We start from the raw sequence: 22,664 nt of genomic DNA on the forward strand, positions 1-22,664 counted from the left end.
ATTTTGATTCTATTTATATGTAATGTCCAGAACATTTAAATTCCTATGGACAGAAAGATTCGTGGTTGCCAAGTGCTAAGGATGGGGGAATGGGGAATGACTATTAATGGGTACTAGTTTGTCATAGTGGTGACAAAAACAACCCTGTGAATATACTAAAATACTGTACCCTTTAAATGGATGAATTGTATTTACATTTCAATAAAGCTGTTTTAAAAAATCAACTGGACCGGGTGTGGTGGCTCACACCTGTTATCCCAGCACTTTGGGAGGCTGAGGCGGGCAGATCACGAGGTCAAGAGATTGAGACCATCCTGGCTAACATGGTGAAACCCCATCTCTACTGAAAATACAAAAATTAGGGCGTGGTGGAGGCTGAGGCAGGAGAGAACCTGGGAGGTGGAGATTGCAGTGAGCTGAGATCACACCACTGCACCCCACTCCAGCCTGGCGACAGAGCAAGACTCCGTCTCAAAAAGAAGTAAAAATAAAAAAATAAAATAAACTGGTGAGGCTGGGCACAGTGGCCTTGCCTATGATCCCAGCACTGTGGGAGGCTGAAACCAATAGTTTGAGACTAGCTCTGGGCAACATAGTGAGACCTCACCGCTACAAAACAAAATTAGCTGGACATGGTGGCACACACCCATATTCCAGCTACTGAAGAGGCCGAGGTGAGAGGATCGCCTAAGTCTGGGAGGTCAAAACTGCAATGAGCTGTGATCATGCCACTGCACTCCAGCCTGGGAAATAGGGCGAGACCCTGTCTTAAAAACAAAACAACACTAAACTAACATTAAAAGTTAAAAATCAACTGGTGAAAACATAGGTAAGCCCTTCCTCCTGCTAAGCATTAAAAAAAAATTCTATCTTGACCTGACCCTCTTCCTCAGTGCCACCTTTCTTGCACTAGTTTGCTTCCTTGCTCTTTTTCATGGGGAAGGGGGGTGTTGAACTATTCCAGTGCTGGAGCTCACATGGTGGCTATGAAGTCAACCTAAATAAACAACTGTGTTCTAAATTATGTCAAATGCCTACAAACAATTCTAATACGAAAGCATTTTACAAACTTACTCTTTAAAAGAGGCACACATGTGGATAAAGAAACACAGTAGATTCAAAATGTACAGTTTTATATAAACATTTTGCAAAAATCTTTTTTAATACTTAGCTAGAGCATAGACTAATAACCTTTTATAAATGATATTTAATAACTGCTTTTGGCAACATCTATAATACATATTACGAGTTTCTTTTTATATAAATCTCATTTTTAACCTTCCTTTCTTGACTTTTCCCCGCTGGAAAATAAAACCAATGAGATTTTCAGTACAACTCATTTTATTATTTTAGTGCAACAAAACACTTCCAGATTTTTTTCCAATTTCAGTTTCAAAACAAACTGACCTGAAATTTTTAGTGTTTAGTATCTGTGACAATGACCAACAAAATGTGTAAGAATATAAAAAATAAATTCATTCATTGTTGGTAGTACTCCAAATTCAATGCGTAAGAACCTTTTCTATCTAAAGCATTTTCCTAAAACTGCAAACTAAAAATCTGTTTATTTAAAACACTTATGTGGTAAAATAATCTCATTTGATTATGGATATCATAAATAGAATATAAAAGATATCACATTTCTTAAAATACCATTTATTTCACTGTGTTCAATTCTGGGTTTCCTAACATCCATTCTACAAGTCAATGAAAATACAAAGGTGTGCAAATGAAACAAGCTATTGAAATGAAATAAAATTCAAGGAGAATAAAAGTTAGAATTAACTTATGAGGTAACTTTTATGTGAGGAAACATCACAGTTGTAAGGAATGCCTCTTTACAGAGAGTCATTAAGATGTGCATTTTCACAGAGCTATTATTTCATGAGCCCAAAATCAAGCAAAATAAAACTTCATGCTTCCTGGAATATTAAATACCATGCAGTGCACTATTTAAGAAAAGAATAGGGTTAACTAAAAGCAGAACTCGCTTATTTTTTGCTTCCTAACCAATTAAGTTCATTAAAAGCACTTGAAATGATGTATTTAACCTGAAAAAAAGTTGCTAAAATTCCAATATAAATGTAATTATCTGTAACTTGCTTAACCCATCTATCCCCAAAACAGTGTAGTGGGGCAAAATGTTAAAAAGAAAAATCATCCAGTGCGCATGTAGATGGGCACGGAGAAGCCAAGCTTCCCAGAGCGTGTACAGACCCAGCCGCCAGGCGACTCAATTCACGCGCTCCTTTTCTGGGGATGAAAAGGTGCTCGTCATCTTTCTATGCAACTGAGAGCTCCTAAATCAAGTCAAAGGGGACCATCGTACTGAAATATTCCATACTTTCCACTGGTCCACCAGCAGGGCTCAGAGGCCATGAGCTGTTCCCCTTGCCCAGGCTTCAGACCAACCTGAATTTCAGCTTTTAATGTTCTTATGGTACAGAGGGGTGCGGGATGGAAGCCATTCAGAGCCTGATGAAATGGAACAGAAAACTCCCATTTTCTGTCACCTGTCAACTTCCTGTAATTCAAATCACCCTTGAATAAAATTAAATGTGCCTTCTGTAATTCAGCATATAAGTCGGGAGCAACCTGAGGCATTGCACAGTACTCATGAGGCAGAGTCCAAAATATATGATCGTGGTAAACCCATTTACCCATTTTAACATACTCTTCCCAGTCAGCCCCACACTTGGACATCCACTTATGATTACCATGTTTTACCTGTTCAATTAACCAATTAAAATCATGTATAGTAGTATCAGAAACAAACCATGGAATTGTTTTTCCATAAAAATGAACCTCAGTAGCCAGTTCAGAGGACAACAAGAAGTTGGCTAATATTAAATCTGTAACAAGCTCAAACCCAGAATTATCGAGAACAATATACACTCTAGTAACAGAAGCTTTTTCTCTTGTTTTCTTGCAATTGCTAAGCAATGACCAAAGATGTTCCATATCATTCAATAAAATGAAAGGTTTTAGGTCTTCCAATGAATTTAGTACATCGGTCTTCTGAGAACTACTTTCTCCACCTGAGAGAGACAGATCACACTTATTTCCCCACAGTGAAATCTGAAAAAGAAAAAGTACAAAATATTCACCCTTCTGCTGAATAGCCAACAAAACTCCATTATGTAGCGGGATGGGGGAACGTTGCTAAAAAACTAATACATATCTACAAAACTCTTTAAATGCCCATCAAATCCATACTTTCTCTAACAATGCACAAACTTTGTTTCACATGATGCTGTATTAACAAGATAAAACTGAAATTTCTAATTCATCAGTACGTAATGGACTTAAAAAAACTGGTTTCAATTATTTTAGCACTCACATTATTTATTCAGAATAAAAGTTTTTGCAGCTTAACGATATTAGAACACCATCGGTTGCTGTAAAGAGAGGCTCAAAGTTGCCCATATAATGCAGAGTCAAGAGAAAAAATAAAAGTTTATTTTTTCCTCCTAGCCCCTGCAGAACTGCCCAGTTTCTTTCACTAACTGGATAACCTTAGGACATGACACCTCTCTGGGATTTGGTTCTCTCATTTGTAAAATTTTAAAAACTGAACAAGGTGATATCTAAAGACGCTACTTTTTAAACAAGGTCATGTTAACTAAAGACCCATTGTAATCAATTATCTTATTCCACTTTAAATTGAATACTCAATTACGTTTTGTAGAAAACAGTATGTAGGCCTATTTTTTTTTTTAAGCCATAAAATTACACGTTTAGGACTTCAGGCTCAACCTGGGTTCAAACTCAGCATCTTCAGTTTATGATCATCGACAAATTAAACTTAAGCTCTCTAAGGCTCAAGTCTTGCAACTGAAAAATGAGATATTACCACTTACCTCACAGAATTATTGTGAGAATTGATATAACGCATGCAAATAATGTACCAAATACCTGGCATATAGAAGTACTCAATAAACACTAGCTAAAACAGACTCTACTCTCACTTGTGATTTCTTTTTTAATAAAGATGGGGTCTCACTATGTTGACCAGGCTAATTTCTATCTCCTGGCCGCAAGCAATCCTCCTGCTGTGGCCTTCCAAAATGCTGATATTATAAGCATGAGCCACCTTGTCAGGCCCTCATTTGTAATTTAAAATAAGGAGAATGCATGTTCCAACCAATAGTTTTTTCTGTTTTTTTAAATTTTTTTGTTTTGAGATAAAGTTTTCCTCTTCACCCAAGCTGGAGTGTGGTGGTGCGATCTTGATTCACTGCAACCTCCACCATCCAGGTTCAAGCAGTTCTCATGCCTCAGCCTCCCAAGTAGCTGGGATTACAAGGGTATGCCACCACACTCAACTAATTTGTATATTTTTAGTAGATAAAGGGTTTCGCCATGTTGAACAGGCTGGTCTCGAACTCCTGACTTCAAGTGATGTGATCGCCTTAGCCTCCCAAAGTACTGGGATTACAGGCGAATAGTATTATTTATTTTTATTTTTATTTATTTTTTGAGACGGAGTCTCACTCTGTCGCCCAGGCTGGAGTGCAGTGGCGTGATCTCGGCTAACTGCAACCTCTGCCTCGCAGGTTCAAGCTGTTCTCCTGCCTCGGCCTCCCAAGTAGCTGGGATTACAGGCGCCCACCACCACGCCTGGCTAATTTTTTGTATTTTCAGTAGAGACGGGGTTTTGCCATGTTAGCCAGGCTGGTCTCAAACTCCTGGCCTCAGGTGATCTGCCCACCTCGGCCTCCCAAAGTGCTGGGATTACAGGTGTGAGCCACCACGCCTGGCCGAATAGTATTATTTTAAAAAGAGATAAATGAATAAATTTTGTTTAAAAATAAGGCTTAAATAGTAACTAAAGTGTCCAAGGTCACCCTTTTCTCAAGTTTCCTGAAGAAATCCATACAATGGTGTCCACGATGGCCTTCAGCGACTGAGAGCAGGTTCTGTGCTAGCCTCTTGCACTTGCCCTTCACAACGTCTTCGTCTTCGCCCCAACGACAACGTCTGTCGTTAGTTTGTAACGACATAGTTTTTTGTGCAATTACTTGATTGTCTATATTCCCTCAAGATCACAAGTTTTGACAGGGAGAATCAGCCTGTTTTTGTTTTACCACTACATGCCCAGCACCTAGAATGGCATTTGCCATAGTAGCCCCAGAAATGTGCGTGTGGACAGTGGGAGAGTGCTACGACTCTTGAAAGCGATTAACAGTCTCTGCAAACTAGAATGTTTTCAAGCTTCCCTTGAGAGGTTAACCTGTTGCTCACTGTGGCCACCAAGTGGAGGCAACTCTGGCCCCCTTCACTTGGGAGCACAGTGACAGTGTGAAGAAGTTGTTAGCCAAATCAGATGACAGAAAACAGATGCATGCTCATTCTTCTTCACAGTTTATTATACTTATGGGACAAAGAACACATTCAAAGAAGATGATTCCCTAAAAGAATGGGCTAGCTAGGAGTCAAGAACTAGCATGCCAGTTTTTGTTTTTGTTTTAATTCCAAGGCTAAGCATAAGGCAGAGTTGAAAGGAAAAAACAAAAAACAAGGTTTATTAGTTAACAATGTCCTGGGCCAGGCAAGGTGGTCACGCCTATAATCCCAGCACTTTGGGAGGCCAAGGCGGGTGGATCACCTCAGGTCAGGAGTTCAAGACCAGCCTGGCCAACATGGCGAAACCCCATTTCTACTAAAAATACAAAAATTAGCCAGGTGGGGTGGCATACGCCTGTAATCCCAGCTACTCAGGAGGCTGAGGCAGGAGAATTGCTTGACCCCAGGAGATGGAGGTTGCAGTGAGCTAAGATCGCGCCACTGCACTCCAACCTGGGCGACAGAGCGAGACTCTAGTCTCAAAAACAAAACAAAACAAAACAATATCCTGACAATTTTTGTTTTGAACTCAAAATATGCCTTTATTTGTGACTTTGCTTGCCCTCGAAGTCTCACCAGGGCTTTGTTGCCACCTATAATCTGTCAGCAATTCCTGCAGCTTCTATGTTCAAAGAACATCGAGGCTCTGTTGATGTCACTACCTCTTATGCTATCAACTTGGCCCCAACCTCCCTCCCCAAGTTATTTTCAGACCAGCTCTCCCCATTTCCACCTTCGCCCCTCGCAGTCTATTCTCAGAAGCATTCCTTGAAATAGTCAAATAGCATTACCACTCTGCTCTCAGAGGGTTTTCTCTGATGGCTTGTTTCACTTTTAGTAAAAATTTATTTAATACAAGCCGTTCTGTGTCCCTTCCACCCGCCTACCTCTCAGCAACTACAGGGTTTCCTTGCAATTTTTCTCACCTCTCCATGTACTCCCCACACATGCACCTGACTTACTCCTTCCCTGCCTTCAGGTCTGTAGCCTCAGCCTCCATGGACCCTTCCCTGGCAGCCCTGATCTCATCCCCAACATCCCCAACACCCTTTTCCTGCTTTATTTCTCTTCAGGGCGCTTTCCAACATTTCTTTTTGAAAGTCTTCCTCACTTTTTCTGGAAAATGTGAGGGCTGGGGATACTGCTACGTACCACATGTTTCCTAATAGTTCTGATTCTAATAATGTGTTGTAAATTTCAGGATGTTTGCATGAATTAAAAACTAAACTGAATACAAGATAAACAAAGAAATGCAATGAAAGTGTATTAATGGGCCAACTGACTACCCAAATATTATCATCCACTGATGCTAACAGCAGGCTGTATCCCAGGCTCTGCGCTCAGCACTTCACATGCAAGAATCTAGTTGAATTCTCACATCAAATTACAAAGTATACATTATCTTCATTTAACAGAGGAGGAAACTGAGGCCCAGATAAATTAAGCGACAGGCCTCAGGTCCAAACACAAATGAGCCACAGAGCCAACACACACCCAAGTCAGCTGGGAGACCAAATTACTATTGTTCTTTCAAGCACGACAAAAGCTAAGCAAATTACTATGAAGTATTCTCTCAAGTATGACAGAAGCTAGAAAGTCAGATAACTTCTTTGCCACTAAAATCATAGCCAGTCAGAGCAGAAAAGATTTCAAACCCATTTCAAGAAATTAATGGATTTTCATCTCTTAACACCATTAGATAAAAAATGATCAATTACAGCAAAGAAAAATATTTACATGTTTTGTTAACTGTACAACAGTTTATTTTCTGTTTAAATAAAACACACTCAGAAGATTAATGATCACATTTACCTGCAGAAGTTTAAAAAACTCATCTTTCAGCTGATTTTCATCTAGGTCTTCAATAGTTTTTATCAATTGTTGCAGGTGAGTACATAAAGCAATGACAGATTCCTGTGACTCATAGAAATTTTGCTCTTTTGATTCTTTAAATACATCAAAGTAATCAATTGGCGGACTAAAGGAGGAGAAAAACATAAGTGAAACATTTTAGTCTGTACATTAGGATAACTGCAGTTCTTAAAAGAAAATAGCACCACACAGTCTCAATAATTAGTGCTAACAGAAACTAGATATAACATTTATCTAATTGACTAACTAGAAAAACTTAACACTAAATAATCAAATTACACAAAAATCTCTCAAACTCATTTTCATTGTCAAAAGTTCCCAAATCAAGTATTTTTCTGGAAATATTAAATAGTGATAATGACTATGTTCATAATTATTTACCCAGCAGGGATTCCAGGGCAAAAGAAGGAGAAAGATAAATTTCAAGACAACTGTTTTAGTTCAACAAACATTTTTTAACCACCCGATGTGGCAGAGTTCTAGTAACAAATGTATAGAATATAAACAGAATATTTGAATACAATGCAGCAATCATCAACAGAATGAAACACAGAGTATGATGGAAATACAATGAGTACTTAAGATAAATTAGACTTAATACTATTGTACGTTTTAGAAGAATGATAATTTTTCATCACTAATATTTAGGTATTTTTGGGCAACTTTAACCAAAGGTGACGTATGTGACACGACTACACCTTCATGTTTTCCAGCGAGAGATTAAATCATATTATATTGGCCTAAGAAAATCATAACTAAGAAGATACAAATACTAATTTAATAAACTTTACTGAATTGAATATAAAAGACATTCAGATTATTGGGTCTTCCAAATCAGCTACTTTTTCCATGGGCCATTCATGTTAGGGTAAAAACAATCTAAGACCCATGTAATGGGATTGATTTGTTTTGTTTTGTTTTAAATAACATACCAGTATTTAAACATCCGAATGATGGCTGCCTCCTTCCGGCCAGTCAGTCACCTCGGGAAGCTACACCCTTATTCCAAGGGCACTGCCATTGCTCAGGGCACTTTTGGAATTCCTCTTTTGGAATTTTCTTCAGAACTTGCTTGTGGCACATCATTAAACCTCCTGTCAGTGATCACATATCTTCATCCTTTGGAGTCAATTTATTTTTGGAAACAGTCAAAAGTCACTCGGAGTGACTTCAGTAGAATGAGGTGTGTGATCAAATTGGATAAAAACCTTTTTTTTTTTAAATCAAAGATGAGTTACTAAAAAAACAGAAGACTAAATTTTCTTTTTGAGGCATGTAAACTGGCTCTGAAAGAAGTTTCAAATAATTCAAAGATGGTTTTAGCAATGGCAGCACTGCTGAAATCCATCAGTCTCTCAAGGTGACTTAAAAGGATAAATATCATTCGGATGCACAGACCCAATCCGGTCCACCACCTGTTTTGTCTGACTCACATGCTAAGAGTGGTTTTTATATTTTTGAATGGCTGAAAACAAAGTGAAAGAAAAGTAGTACTTTTGTGATACATGAAATTCAAATTTCAGTGTCCATTAAATAAAGTTTCTTTAGAACACAGCCATGCTCATTCTTACATATTATTTAAGGCTGCTTTCACACTACAACGACAGGTTCAGCAGCTGCAACAGAGACCACATGGCCCCTATGCCCAAAAGATTTACTACAAAAAAAAAAAAAAGATTTACTGGCCCTCTACGAAAGGTTCTAATAAAAAATGTTCTAATGTTTTATCAACAAACCATTCATTAAAGTCACACCTCATATTAAGAATGAGCTTTATTTCCTGTATTTAAGAGAGTAAACTCACATAACTATATATAAATCCTCATTTTAGAATGTTTGCTATTTTAGAATCTACTAAAGCTGTGTATGTACACACACTATGACCCAGTGATTCACTTCTAGGGATATACCCAACAGATGTATTCATCCATATGTTCAGCAAAGAAGTGTTAGAATGTTTATAGCAGCATTCTTCCTAACAACTCCAAACTGAAAAGTACTCAAACATCCATCACAATGGAGTAAACAGATTGTAATACGTTCATATAACGCAATATTATAAAGCAATAAGAATGATCTACAATTATACTGTAACATATGGATGAGTCTCACAAACATAAAAATGAGTGAAAGAAGCCAGACACAAAACTATATACTGTATCATTTCATTTCAGTAAAGTTAAAAAACAGGCAAAACTAACACAGGTCAGGACAACGGTTATCCTGGAGGGGTAATGATGGTGGTGACTGGAAGGGGACTCAAGGTGGACTTCTGGGGTCTATAAGGTTCTGCCTCTTGATCTGGGCACTGGGTACACAAGTATGTTCTTGAACATATAAGGCATGCGCATTTTTCTATATGTATATTACACTTTATTAAAGTTTTTTTAAAAATTTAATATTTTCTCTGTATTTTCACCTTTCAATATCTGAAGTGTATGTACTTAATATGTTTAAATTTCACATATGGCCAAAACTTTGAATCTTAATTTAGACTGGCAGACTATCAAAGCACGTTTCAGCATAAAATAGTAAATTAATGTAAATATGTCTGCTATAAAAGCTGGTCAGTTTGGAGTTGCCATTGACCTAGGATAGTGATCCCCCATACAAGAACCTAAAAATTAGACATTTCAGAACGACTTCAGTGCTAGCTCCATTGTAAGATGGTTCTTTATCTGCCACAGAAATCACTTTGGGAAGAGTTCTACATCCGTGACTGTGCAACATTCTAGTTTCTTGAACTTAAAGCTGCATGTTCCCTCTATTCCATTTAACAATCTGTTCGCTAAACTAGTGGCTATCATCACTCTCTGAGCTTCCGAAAGAAAAACTGACACCCAGGCCCCACCCCAGATCAATTAAGCAATCTGTATTTATTCCAACGTAATAATCTAAAACTATGTGGGGTTTTTTTGAGACGGAGTTTCGCTCTTGTCGCCCAGGCTGGAGTACAATAGCATGATCTTGGCTCACTGCAACCTCCAACTCCTGGGTTCAAGTGATTCTCCTGCCTCAGCCTCCTGAGGAGCTGGGATTACAGGTGCCCATCACCATGCCTGACTAATTTTTGTATTTTTAGTAGAGACGGGGTTTCACCATGTTGGCCAGGCTGGTCTCAAACTCCTGACCTCAGGTGATCCACCCGCCTCGGCCTCCCAAATGCTGAGATCACAGGCGTGAGCCACTGTGCCTGGCCTAAAAACATGCATTTTTGAAGCCGCCTTCCTTTTCCCCCACTGGGTCATAAATGTGCAGCCAGGTTTGTGAAAATCTGCTCTAGGTACTTTTAGTCTCTGAACCTGATCAATCTCTAAAAGCAAATTCAGAAACAGCATTGCTCTTGCCTTAAAAACCCAAACTCCACTAACCCTGCTCAAGGTGCCACCCAGTCTTTCAACACTTTGGCAGCTTTGGCTCATACCACAGATATTTTCCAAAATTATGAAACCATCACCCCGAACTTCAGACTACTCTCAGTCCTTGACAGGCATCTAAATCTACTATTTGGGAAGAATGGTTGAATAAGGACTCTAATCTGATTCACACAGTTCAGGCTCAAATCCTGGTTCCACCATCTACTAGCCATGTCACCTTGGGCATGTTAGGAAACTGTCTGAGCCTCAGTCACCTCAACTGTAAAATGGACCATAACAATGCCTACATTTCACTGGGTTGCGCAGTCACTAGAACATTGCTAGTTACTGACAGCTCCTTACATCTACTGGGGTGCCTTCTCCGTGCCAAGCAGTGCACTGGAGGTTTGTTTTTTTTTTTTTTTGAGACAGAGTCTTGCTCTTTCACCTAGGCTGGAGTGCAGTGGTGTGATCTCGGCTCACTGTAACCTCTGCCTCCTGGGTTCAAGTGATTCTCCTGCCTCAGCCTCCCGAGTAGCTGGGACTACAGGCACGCACCACCCCGCCCAGTTAATTTTTGTATTTTTAGTAGAGACGGGGTTTCAGCATGTTGGCCAGGATGGTCTTGATCTCTTGACCTTGTGATCCGCCCACCTCGACCTCCCAAAGTGCTGGGATTACAGGTGTGAGCCACCATACCCGGCATGCACTAGAGTTTTAATAGTGTATTTTGCTTTTAGATCAGAAGTTCTAAAACCTACCTATCAGAAAAAACAACAAATTGTGACATGAAAAAATATATACAGGCTGGGCGTGGTGGTTCATGCCTGTAATCCCAGCACTTTGGGAGGATGAGGTGGGAGGATCACCTGGGGTCAGGAGTTCAAGACCAGCCTGGCCAACATAACGAAACCCCTCTCTACTAAAAATACAAAAAAAAAAAAAAAATTAGCCAGGCAAGGTGGCAGGCGCCTGTAATCCCAGCTACTGGGGAGGCTGAGGCAGGAGAACTGCTTGAACCCGAAGGCAGAGGTTGTAGCAAGCCAAGATTGCGCCACTGTACTCCAGCCTGGGCGACAGAGCGAGACTCCGTCTCAAACAACATAAAAAAAACTTAAAAAAAAACAAATAAATATATATATGTGTGTGTATGTGTGTGTAAGATTAAGACAAAAAAGCTGTTCATTAGCTTTTTTGTTTCCCAAAATATGTTTCCCAAAATAATGGAACTGTTTTCTCAAAATAATTTTTACATATGTTTTATTTTACATATGTTTCCCAAAATAATTTTATTTTATAATTAGTGCTGACTTGATGACTTTAAATTATCCCATGCTATGTTTACGAATAGATACCAAAGGATTCCTCTTAGTCAACAAACCTGGATTTTTGGAACCTGTGATCATTAAGGATAATCCAATAATCCCCATTAACTTTTCTTTGGCACTATAAATAACAGTTTTTTGTTTTTTTTAAACAGTCTCGCTCTGTCACCCAGCATGGAGTGCGGTGGTGTAATCTCGGCTACTGTAACCTCTGCCTCCCAGGTTCAAGTGATTCTCCTGCCTCAGCCTCCTGGGTAGCTGGGAATACAGGAATGTGTCACCACACCTGGGTAATTACGTATTTTCTGTAGAGACGGGGTTTTGCCACGTTCACCAGGCTAGTCTCAAATTCCTGACCTCAAGTGATCCACCTGCCTCAGCCTCCCAAAGTGTTGGGATTCCAGGCGTGAGCCACCACGCCTGGCCTAAAAACTAGTTCTCTATCAGATGTTTTCCTAGGAAAAATTTAATAATACAAACAAGCCTATAAAAAGTTACTTTGAAACACGTGTACTTTAAAAATCTTTTTCTAAACTAACGTTTTTAAAAAAATGATGAAAGATTAAGACTGTAATACAATAGCATGATTCACTGTTCTCATGACTCCTTAAACCAAATAAGTTGTAACATGTTTATTATCTATTTTAATAAACAAAACATATGCTTACTTTGTCCCATCCTGATTTATATATATGCAACTATTTCAAATTAACATTTTTTACTCAATAAGCAAAACTTCTTTTATTCTATGTCTTTATTAGAATCTTCAATTAATTCATGCTTTATTTATCTATTTTATTGAGGCAGAGTTTCACCCTGTTGCTCAGGCTGGAGTACAGTGGCACAATTTTGGCACACTGCAACCTCTGCCTCCCAGGTTCAAGCAATTCCCATTCCTCAGCCTCCCAGGTAACTGGGATTACAGGCCCGTGCCACCATGCCTCGCTAATTTTTTTATTTTTACTAGAGACAGGTTTCGTTATGCTGGCCAGGCTGGTCTCGAACTCCTAACCTCAAGCAATCTGACCACCTCAGGCTCCACAAGTGTGAACCTCAGGGCCTGGCCAATTCGTACTTTAGATATTTACTCTTATGTCTATTCTAGGCAAGTGGATTATAATTGCCAAGAATCTGTTAAATCGGTAACAGCTGTAGAAATGTCCATCAGTAACATTTGTAGAAATGTCCAACAATGCTATTAAGATTTGCTAAACTCAACCAAATTCAAGCTTCCACTGGTGTTTATTTTTAAACTTATCCTTTTACAATTTCAGAAAAAGTATAAATTTCTAAACATTTGCTAGTTGATGATTACACACATACCTCTGGATAATTGCTTCATGAATTCTACGATACATGTAACATTCTACGAACAACCATGGTGAGTAGAACCATCTTGATTTTCCATCACTTTCATTTAAAAGACTCTGTTGATATTCTAGGTACTGATTCCATATATCAGTATCAACAAATTTCTCAACCAAGGGGATAATTGGTTTATCTGTTTGCAATTCATTCCGTAATTTAGAAAGGAGAGAAATAGCTTTCTTTTCAGCTTCCACGCCTTCCTGCAAAAATACAAGAAAAATCAATTATGTGTGTGTCTGTGTCTGTGTTTGTGTGTGTGTGTCTGTGCAATTCCTCTAGGGTAACATATTTTTACAGACTTAAGAAAAGAAAAATGTTCAAAACTACATTATACTTCTTTAAATATTACATTTAGAACTCTTAAACTGAAAATCAAAAACACACACAGATTTCATATGAACATAATCGTGCCTTATCTATCTAAGTTCTGGCCTTTCTGTTATCTTCTGTGACCATTACTACAGACGGAAAGGAACCCCTGCCAGACTTTCCATGTCTTTCATGCTTCCATACACATTCTTCTTTCACCATTGACACCACTAGAAAAGAAACTGTGACCTTTCTGAGGTTTCTTTTGGTAGCTCAATTTTTTTTTAACTTGTTTTCCACCGAGTTCTAGCTAGGTGAGAGATGAGATATGCTGACATACAAGGCGCTACAATATTATGAAAGGCCAATTGGAGTGGGGACAAATGTAATGGGATCAGAATGAAGTGAAAATGACTTGGCACCTCTGGTTTTACATCAGCAAGATTCCTGCCCCATTAAAAAAAAGAAAACGTAAGCCTAATAAAAACATGTATATAATAAAATGTAGAGAATAAACATCAAGCCTGAGTATTTTTATAAGATCATTTTTATCATGTTGATATTTAGTCCCTACTTTCAGATCTGTAATTTTCTCAATATAAACATCTCTTCATTCTTTCTTTTGTTCCAAGTAGAATTTATTTTGCTGCTAGAACAAAAGATTGAAGCTTTAGAGATTCTGCAGGTTCAGAAATAGAAGAAAAGAAGTTGTGGCTGACTGTTTTGAGAGGAACTCCCCCTCCTCCAAATCTCTACCCTAAAGTCTTAAACTTCAACTCTTTAACCATAAATTCCAACAACTGAGGTTTTATAGGGTATCAGGCACCCTTTTACAGAAACATATACCTACAAAGGCTAATGGATTAAGAGTGATGTCACTGCCAGTTGGTTCACTTACTTGAATTGAACTCAAACATTTACTGAACCCTGTACGTGCCTGACACTAACCTCAGGACCAGAGAAAGATGAATAAAGCCTGGCCCTATCTCCAAGAGACACACATCTGCCAAACCAGGTAGTCTAAGGGGAAGGACGTTTGACCGCTGAGGTGGGGGAAGACAGAAAACTGTGTGGCATGGCTCCTTTGGAGGTAAGCCTGGCCCTGCTATAGGTGGGGGCTTAGGGAGCTAGGAGAACACAGGAGGCCCAAGGAGAGCAGTCGTAGGTATAATAGAGGCATGAAAAAAGGACAGAAAGGCTACCAAAAGCAGACTTTATCTGTGTCAACATTTTATTTACATCCTGTTCTGTGTCCAGTAGACTGTGAAATGCGATAGGGCTGGAGAGACAAGAAACTCTGCCTTCAGTCACCTGATGATTACGGGCATACAGGCCAAGTAGCAATATACTAAGACTTCATTAATTACTACATTTTAGATCACTCTGGTCGAAAATGAAATTACAAAAGCACTATGGGGCCAGGCACAGTGGCTCACACCTGTAATACCAGCACTTTAGGATGCTGAGCTGGGAGAATCGCTGGCATCTAGGAGTTTGAGGCTGCAGTGAGCCACGACTGCGCCACTGCACTCTAGCCTAGTAGATAGAACAAGATCCTGTCTCAAAAAACAAAACAGGGCCGGGCGCGGTGGCTCAAGCCTGTAATCCCAGCACTTTGGGAGGCCGAGACAGGCGGATCACGAGGTTAGGAGATCGAAACCATTCTGGCTAACACGGTGAAACCCCGTCTCTACTAAAAAATACAAAAAGTTAGCCAGGCGAGGTGGTGGGCACCTGTAGTCCCAGCTACTCGGGAGGCTGAGGCAGGAGAATGGTGTAAACCCGGGAGGTGGAGCTTGCAGTGAGCTGAGATCCGGCCACTGCACTCCAGCCCAGGCAACAGAGCGAGACTCCGTCTCAAAAAAAAATGAAAAAACAAAACAACAACAAAAACACAAGTACTACGGTAATTTGCTTACGTATATGACCAAACACTAAAGTGAACTATCCAAATTTGGCTAAATTATACTTGTGTGATAAAAGTATGTCAGCCATCAAAATTATGTTTATGTGATAAACATTAAAACCATTCATCAATAGAATTGTCAGTGTCTGAATTAAGCTGGATTTTAGCAATAAGGAACAATAGGTGATCCCTGTGTTATGCCAGGATTAGTTTCAAACAAGTTTCAAAAAATATAAAAGAAGTTGAAAGAAGTAGAACATTACACTCAAACTGTGTATGTATTATCTCACTCCATTTCAACTTGGCCAAGGAGAAAAGATCACCAACCATTTCTCTAAATCTTTGTTTTCAACGCTTAAAAAAATGTACTGGTGTATGCATGCTCTTTTACAGTCTATTGTGTAATAGAAAGATTACTGAACCTACAAGTTTAAAGACCTATATCTAACATAACATAGTTATCTGGATTTCTCCTCATCCATTAACTGAATGGACAAAGTGATTTCTAACGTCCTATTCTGCACTGAATGCTAATGAGTCCCAACTTGAATCAGTACAATGTGTCAATCAATTGTAATTCATATCACTGAGCTTTGCATAGCAGTTTGAACTTCCAGGACTCAAGATCTCAAATTAGTAATATAAATACTACAACTCAAATTAAACTTGAAATTTAAAAAGCTCTTCTAAGCAACTCAATCGCTTAGTCACTTGGCTAAGTCAATTGCAAGTCTGTTGCCTACTCACCAATTACAACATTAAATATATTAGAAAATACATTCTGAGGTCTAAATAACTGACAGAATTGTTGGAATACAATTATTTTCTAAATTAAAGATTGGCTGTTCTATCTCCATTTCAATGTATTACATTAAAACCAAATAAATACTTGGCCCATCTATTGATTTTTACATTTAAAGGAAAATTGATGCCTTCAATAACTATTATGTTTCTGTTGAGAAATTAACAAAAAATTAAAACAATTCTTACCTCTCCATGTTTCTCAAAAAATTCACTTTTATGTCGATGCAATGTATCAATAACCTTAGTTAAGATCTGTGGTATTCTGTCTTTAATTGTAAGATATGCAAATGATCTAGAAAAAAGAGTCACATGCATTATATTACTTAGTAGCATCTACACTAGAAGATTGGCTTTTAGTTTCTAGGACATTTCATGTATATTAAACTCTTCATACAACTATTAAAAGGTAGACAAGTATTGTGTGATTACTATATTAAGACATAAGAAAACCTGAAAACTTCTCTGGTATGTCATGGAAGCCAAATTGTCTCGGGGCCTCTAATCCCAGATTCTCCCATGGAGTCTGTTGAATCATTCTTATCTTTCCTATTCTATTGCTTTTATTTTCCTAAATCAGAAACTCGCGTAGCAATGTGACAGGATAGGGAATGGATTAGCTTAGAAATCAAACAGGCTCTTGTCCCAGGTCTACTACTATCTGCTAAGTCACCTGCTAAGAAACGTGAAAGAAGCAGTGCATGTGAAACCACTTTAAAGTGTCTAACGTGTTTGAACAACATGAATAATTAAAGGTACTTGAAAGCCTGTGTCTCTCGATTCTGTCTGTATTCTGAGTCAATTTTAATTCTTTTCAAAGGTTTTCCCCTTCTCTGCCTTCTCTATCTGCACAATAGACTCCTTCCATCCTATTCTGCCCCTAAGCAAATGAAGGCATGCTACTGTCTTTCTCCCAGTCAAAAAATTAGAGATTTTATAGAAGTGTCCAAAAATGAAGCAAGCTGGAGATGAAGAAAAACTTATACCCGCATTAAAAAATTAAAGATATTCTTGATTTTATTCATACAAAAAAACCAAGATTTACAGATTATCATTTTATATCATTTTAAGGAAATACATGATTCAGGTAGAAACAAAGCTTTATTTGGTGGTGAAACTCCGTGCAGTTTTAAACATAGAGCACAGAGCTTAGCTGACCAGTGTTTTTATCTTCGGATCACAAGAGACAATCGTTAAATTATTAGGTTGTAACTCGCGTATTTCTTCAAAAGGTTTCCTCAAATGATAGCTAAGAAAAAAACTGCAAACACTTTCTTACTCTGCGGTGCCTCCAGTACCACCCAAAACAGTGATTAGGTTTTAATGTGTATAGTGACTACGTTGACCAGGATTTAATTTTTAAAAATCATTAATGAAAGAACACTAAAACCTCAGAGGGTAAGCAGGAATATTAAATCAACTGCCACTTGAATTTTCGCAGGCAGTAGGTACAGTAAGTCCTTTTTTGAGATTTTACTTTAATTGGAAAGTATTACTGTTTTCCTAACTACTACACTTCCTGCACCTCTGGAGCAAAGTCTCTGGCCAGGAATCGAGTGAGGCCAGAAGCCCTAGGGCGCAAAATTGAAGGAGACACTCTCTATACTTGCAGGACCTGAAACAGTGCCTGCTTCAATTTTGGGCCATTGGCGCCACTTTCTTGGCCTCAACCTACTTTCTGCGGTTTATTTTCCTCAAAGTGTTCTCGTCTTTTGCAATATTTTGAAGGACCAATTTCAAATATAAATTTGGCCAATTTATGCAAATGGATGTTCTTATTTGCACGGTCACCCACAACTTTACCCAAGAATCTGTAGCGTGATGAGTATAAAGCAAAAAACTACAGACAGTTCTTACTGTGAGATTACGATTTGATCAACAGGAAGAAACCCGTTTCTTAACAGTTCTGAGATCCCCAACTCTTACGGAGAATTTTAACGCCCCCAAAGCGAGTTCATTAAAGTGAATAAATGAAAAGTGACCGCCAGGAACAGACCGCGAAGCTGAGCCCTGTCCTGATCCTTACGAGCAGCCACCGCGGGCGGGCTCCCTCCCCGGGGCCGCCTCCCCTCGCCTCCGAGCCAGTCCGCGAAACCCGCAAAGGCGTCCTGGGAAGCCGCGCCCGGCGGCGGGACTCGAACGCAGCCCACCGGAGAGCGAGCGCCCTCCGCTTAGTCCCCACAGGCTCCTGATGAGGCCCAGCTTTCCGCAAAAGTGGGGAAGAGAAAAGTAAGACGAACCCCACGTCCTGTCCTGAGAGAGACGCCGGGACGACAGCCATTACGTTCCGCGATCCCGGCCGCAAAGATCGGCGCTCAACCGCCGCAGAAACAGAGGCGTTACCGCCGCGAAGGAGGAGCTGAGAATGGGGGTAGTGTGGCTTTTAAAAAAAAAAGTGCTTTTGAATAAAGAAACTTTATTTGGTGCCCGTACAAACGGCAAACAGTGGCTGGCCAGAGGACCCAATCTTCCGGGGACGAAGGCGGGGACAGCGGAAGGCGACTAGAGGAGCGGATATGGAAGCAGCGAAAGCCGGAAGCAGGTAAGGACCGGGAGGTCCCAGGGCCTAGGGAGCGGAAGAGGTCGCGGCGACGCGGGTCACGTGGTCAGAGAGTCACGTGGTCCGAGTTGCTCCCGCTAAGTGGGACCAGAGTTCAGTGCGCCTGCGCAGTATCGGGGGTGGGAGGGAGCGCCCTTCCAGGAGATGGGGTGGCTGCTGTAGTGAGAGACTGGTGCTGCGGCTCTTTCCCTGCAGTCCTGCAGAGGAAGCGCGCGTCCCTGGCACTTCCTTCTTCTCTTCCGGCAGAGAGGTTAGTGTACTGCCTTTCCTTAGCTGCTTGGGTGGTCCGGCTCGGAGGTCTGCGCCCTGGCTTCTGGCCGCCCGGAACGTGTACAGTCACGGGTTACACTGGTGCGACTGTGACCCTCTGCCTCTTACCGTGATCTTTGGTCGACTTAGCTGGGAGTAAAAAGCACTCAGTCAATTAATGAACCCTTTTTTTGAGCCAGTGCACCGCGGTAACTGTAGAAATCGATAAAATAATTTTGAGTTTGAGGCCTGCTCCCAAAGATGAGTGACAGTTGTCTCTTGAATCGTAGCCTAGCTGTAACTGATTTTCTTAATTGGTGTTATTGTCTAAAAGTTGAAATGTGCCCAGGAACTGAGTAACTGCCTAGTATTTCATTTTAAAAATTCGATCGAATGCCTACTATGTACTGGGCGCTATTGTCAGGAGATATAGTAGGAAAAAACACACAAATCTGTATCCTCAAGGAGCTTCCATTCTGGAGGGAAGACACAAAAATCAGCCCTTTCCTTTTTTTTCCTTTAGCGTTCTGTCTCACGTATTTTACTGATTTACCTTGTTTTTGCCTGTCACTCCCAATGTAAGGTTCAAAAGATTCAAAAGATAGGATTTTTGTCTATTTTATTTTCAACTGTATTGTCAGCAACTAGGCACAATGGCTGGCACATGATAAGAACTGAGTTGTTTTGCAGTATGAATTAATAAACTAAAAATTAAAGGTCTGTAAGTGATGTTACACAATGTTGAAATGCAAAGTGGAGGAAGTTAGAGAACGGGTGCTGGTTGTGTGTTTTTAATGTAGTGGTTGGGGAAGGCTTCACTGGGTAGAAGACATTTTAGCAAACCTCCGAAGGAGGTGAAGGTGTGAGTCTTTCAGATCCCTGGGAGAAGAGCGTAAGGAACAGCAAGTGCAAAGATCCAGAGGCTAGAATGAGGAGCAAAATAAGCAAAGGAGAGAGCTGTCGGAGTGCTGATAAAGGGCCAGAGAATGTAGTGCCATGCAGGCCATTTTGAGGGCTTTGGCTTTTTTTTTTTTTTTTGAGACGGAATCTTGCACTGTCGCCCAGGCTTTAGTGCAGTGGCGCGATCTCGGCTCACTGCAACCTCCGCCTCCCGGGTTCAGGCGATGATGCTCCTGCCTCAGCCTCCCGAGTAGCTGGGATTATAGACCCATGCCACCATGCCCGGCTAATTTTAGTATTTTTAGTAGACACGGGGTTTCACCATGTTGGCCAGGCTGGTCTGGAATTCCAGACCTCAAGTGATCCCTCCCAACGTGCTGGGATTACAGGCGTGAGCCACTACGCCTGGTCGGAGGGCTTCAGCTTTTATTAAGTGAACCGTGAAGCCATAGCCACATTTTGCGCTAAGATTTGACTTCAAAGGATCACTTTGGTTGCTTGTGTTGAGAAGAAACTGTAGGGGGCCCAAAACAGAATCAGGGAAACTGGTTAAAGCTATTATAATAATCCATGAGAAGGATAGCAGTTTGGATTAGGTAGTAGTATTACTGATGATGGGCAGTGGTCCCTAGAAGGCCCTTGGGATTTACTGACAGGTTGGATATGGAGAATAAAGAGTCAAAGTGGACTCCACGTTTTTGGCTTAGCAGTTATAAAGATACTAATTACTGCTCGTCAATGGGAAAGACTGGGAAGAAAGGGATGCAAGGGATTCCAGGGGTATAAGAGAGAGATTAGAATGGTAGACCATGGAGTGTAAACTGAATATGGAGGAAGTGAAGTCATGGGGAGTGAGAGACCGCGAAAAGGTGGTTGGATCATTGACTCGTGGGTCCTGTTGGTGTTGAAGAATTGTTGGAATTGGGTAATAGAAGAAGTGAGATGCAAAGATAGGAGGTGGTGCTTAGAGAGTAGAATGGATGAAATTGAGGTGAGGAGGTCCGATGTATTGATAATGACAGTAGGGCCCTGTCTGATAGAAAAACAACGTAAGGCACAAATGTAATCTTAGGCTTTCTAGAAGGTGCAGTGATAAAAATGGGATGGGGTCCGGTGGCTCACGCCTGTAATCTCAACACTTTGGGAGGCCAAGGCAGGTGGATCACCTGAGGTCAGGATTTCAAGACCAGCCTGGCCAACATGATGAAACCCCGTCTCTACTAAAAATACAAAAAATTAAGCATGGTGGCAGGCACCTGTAATCCCAGCTACTCGGGAGGCTGAGGCAGGACAATCGCTTGAACGGGGGAGGCAGAGGTTGCAGTGAGCCAAGATCCCACCATTGCACTCCAGCCTGGGCAACAAGAGCGAAACTTTGTATCAAAAAAGAAAAAAGAATAGCTAAAATGTATTTGAATAATGCATTTTATTTAGGTCAATATACCCAGACATATTATTTCAACAAATAATTGATAGAAGAGTTGAGATATTTTACTTATTAAAAAATTGAGGCTCAATTTATACTAGCCAGAATTCAAGGGCTCAATAGCAATGTGGGTTGTCTAGTGGCTACTTTACAGGTTACGGGATAATGACCATGGGCATGAGTGGCTGAGGAAAAGTGAAAAACAGGACCATTCAGGAAGGGAGATTAGGGAACTCAGGGCCAGGGTTTTGGAAGAATCATCCCCACCACTGATCAGCATGGATATAGAAACCATTGAAAGTTACTGCAACAATAATATTACCTGTAACTTTTACGTACATTGTAATAGTGCTTCATGTAGCCTCCATATTAAGGTAGTCAATAGCGTTTTGAGGTAAATAATTTATTCAAAGAGGCCAGGTGCAGTGGCTCACGCCTGTAATCCCAGCACTTTGGGAGTCCAAGGCAGGCGGATCATTTGAGGTGAGGAGTTGGAGACCAGCCTGGCCAACATAGTGAAACCCCGTCTCTGCTAAATAAATATATATATATATATAAATAAAAATACAAAAACTAGCTGGGCTTGGTGGCGCACACCTGTAATCCCAGCTACTCAGGAGGCTGAGGCAGGAGAATCACATGAACCTGGGAGGTGGAGGTTGCAGTGAGCTGAGGTGGCACCACTGCACTCCAGCCTGAGTGACAGATCGAGACTCCCATCTCAGAAAAAAAAAAAAAAAAAAGAATTTCCTCAAAGACAATGAAAGAATCCAGGACTGTGGACACATTTCTAAAATATTTTATAGTTAGGTTCTTCAAAATTAAGTGGTTCAACTGGAATGGAATAGTACTAATCAAAGGTGAACTGCAGTAGCCAATTGGACTAGAATGAAACACAGAATACCGGCTTTTGAAGGGATTTTGAAAGCAGCAGGTTCTACCTCCTAAGTATCACTGTGAATCATCTTTGTCCTTATCCTGGAGAGAGGTAATAAATAAATAAAAGGTAGTGGGTAAGAGTGTTGACTTTGGAATTGGGAAAGCCTGGGTTTTACGTTAATTACGTCTCTGCAGCTTCTTAATGGTGAGCACTTAGCCTCTTTAAACCTCAGTTTCCTAATCAGTGAAATGGGATCATTATGAGGTGAGGCCGAGCACTTGGCATGTAGAAAGTGCTCAGAGTGATGTTAGAGTCAGAGTGATGTTAGAGTCTCTCTCGTTTCCTCTTGCACATCATCACCAAAAA

At 40.3% G+C, this 22,664-nt stretch overlaps 2 protein-coding genes across 3 annotated transcripts in view; one reads left to right on the forward strand and one right to left on the reverse strand.

The window, feature by feature from the left end:
- The window catches only part of RMND1 (required for meiotic nuclear division 1 homolog), a 156,398-nt gene that overhangs the window by 87,241 nt on the left and 46,493 nt on the right, over nucleotides 1–22,664 (forward strand). For both annotated transcript variants that reach the window (XM_050786876.1, XM_050786877.1), the window contains one exon: nucleotides 18,983–19,093. The gene's annotated coding sequence lies outside the window, so the exon portion shown is untranslated. Of the gene's footprint in view, nucleotides 1–18,982; nucleotides 19,094–22,664 lie in introns of those variants that run through there.
- ARMT1 (acidic residue methyltransferase 1) lies at nucleotides 1,324–18,851 on the reverse strand. The gene is made up of 5 exons (XM_050786879.1): nucleotides 18,524–18,851; nucleotides 16,473–16,578; nucleotides 13,223–13,467; nucleotides 7,159–7,324; nucleotides 1,324–3,078 (listed from the first exon to the last, which is right to left on the reverse strand). Exons 1-5 carry the CDS (start codon nucleotides 18,562–18,564, stop codon nucleotides 2,311–2,313), a joined length of 1,326 nt encoding a protein of 441 aa, XP_050642836.1. The 5' UTR covers nucleotides 18,565–18,851; the 3' UTR covers nucleotides 1,324–2,310.

This window comes from Macaca thibetana, chromosome 4, assembly GCF_024542745.1.
Source record: "Macaca thibetana thibetana isolate TM-01 chromosome 4, ASM2454274v1, whole genome shotgun sequence".
Taxonomy (NCBI): Eukaryota; Metazoa; Chordata; class Mammalia; order Primates; family Cercopithecidae; genus Macaca; species Macaca thibetana.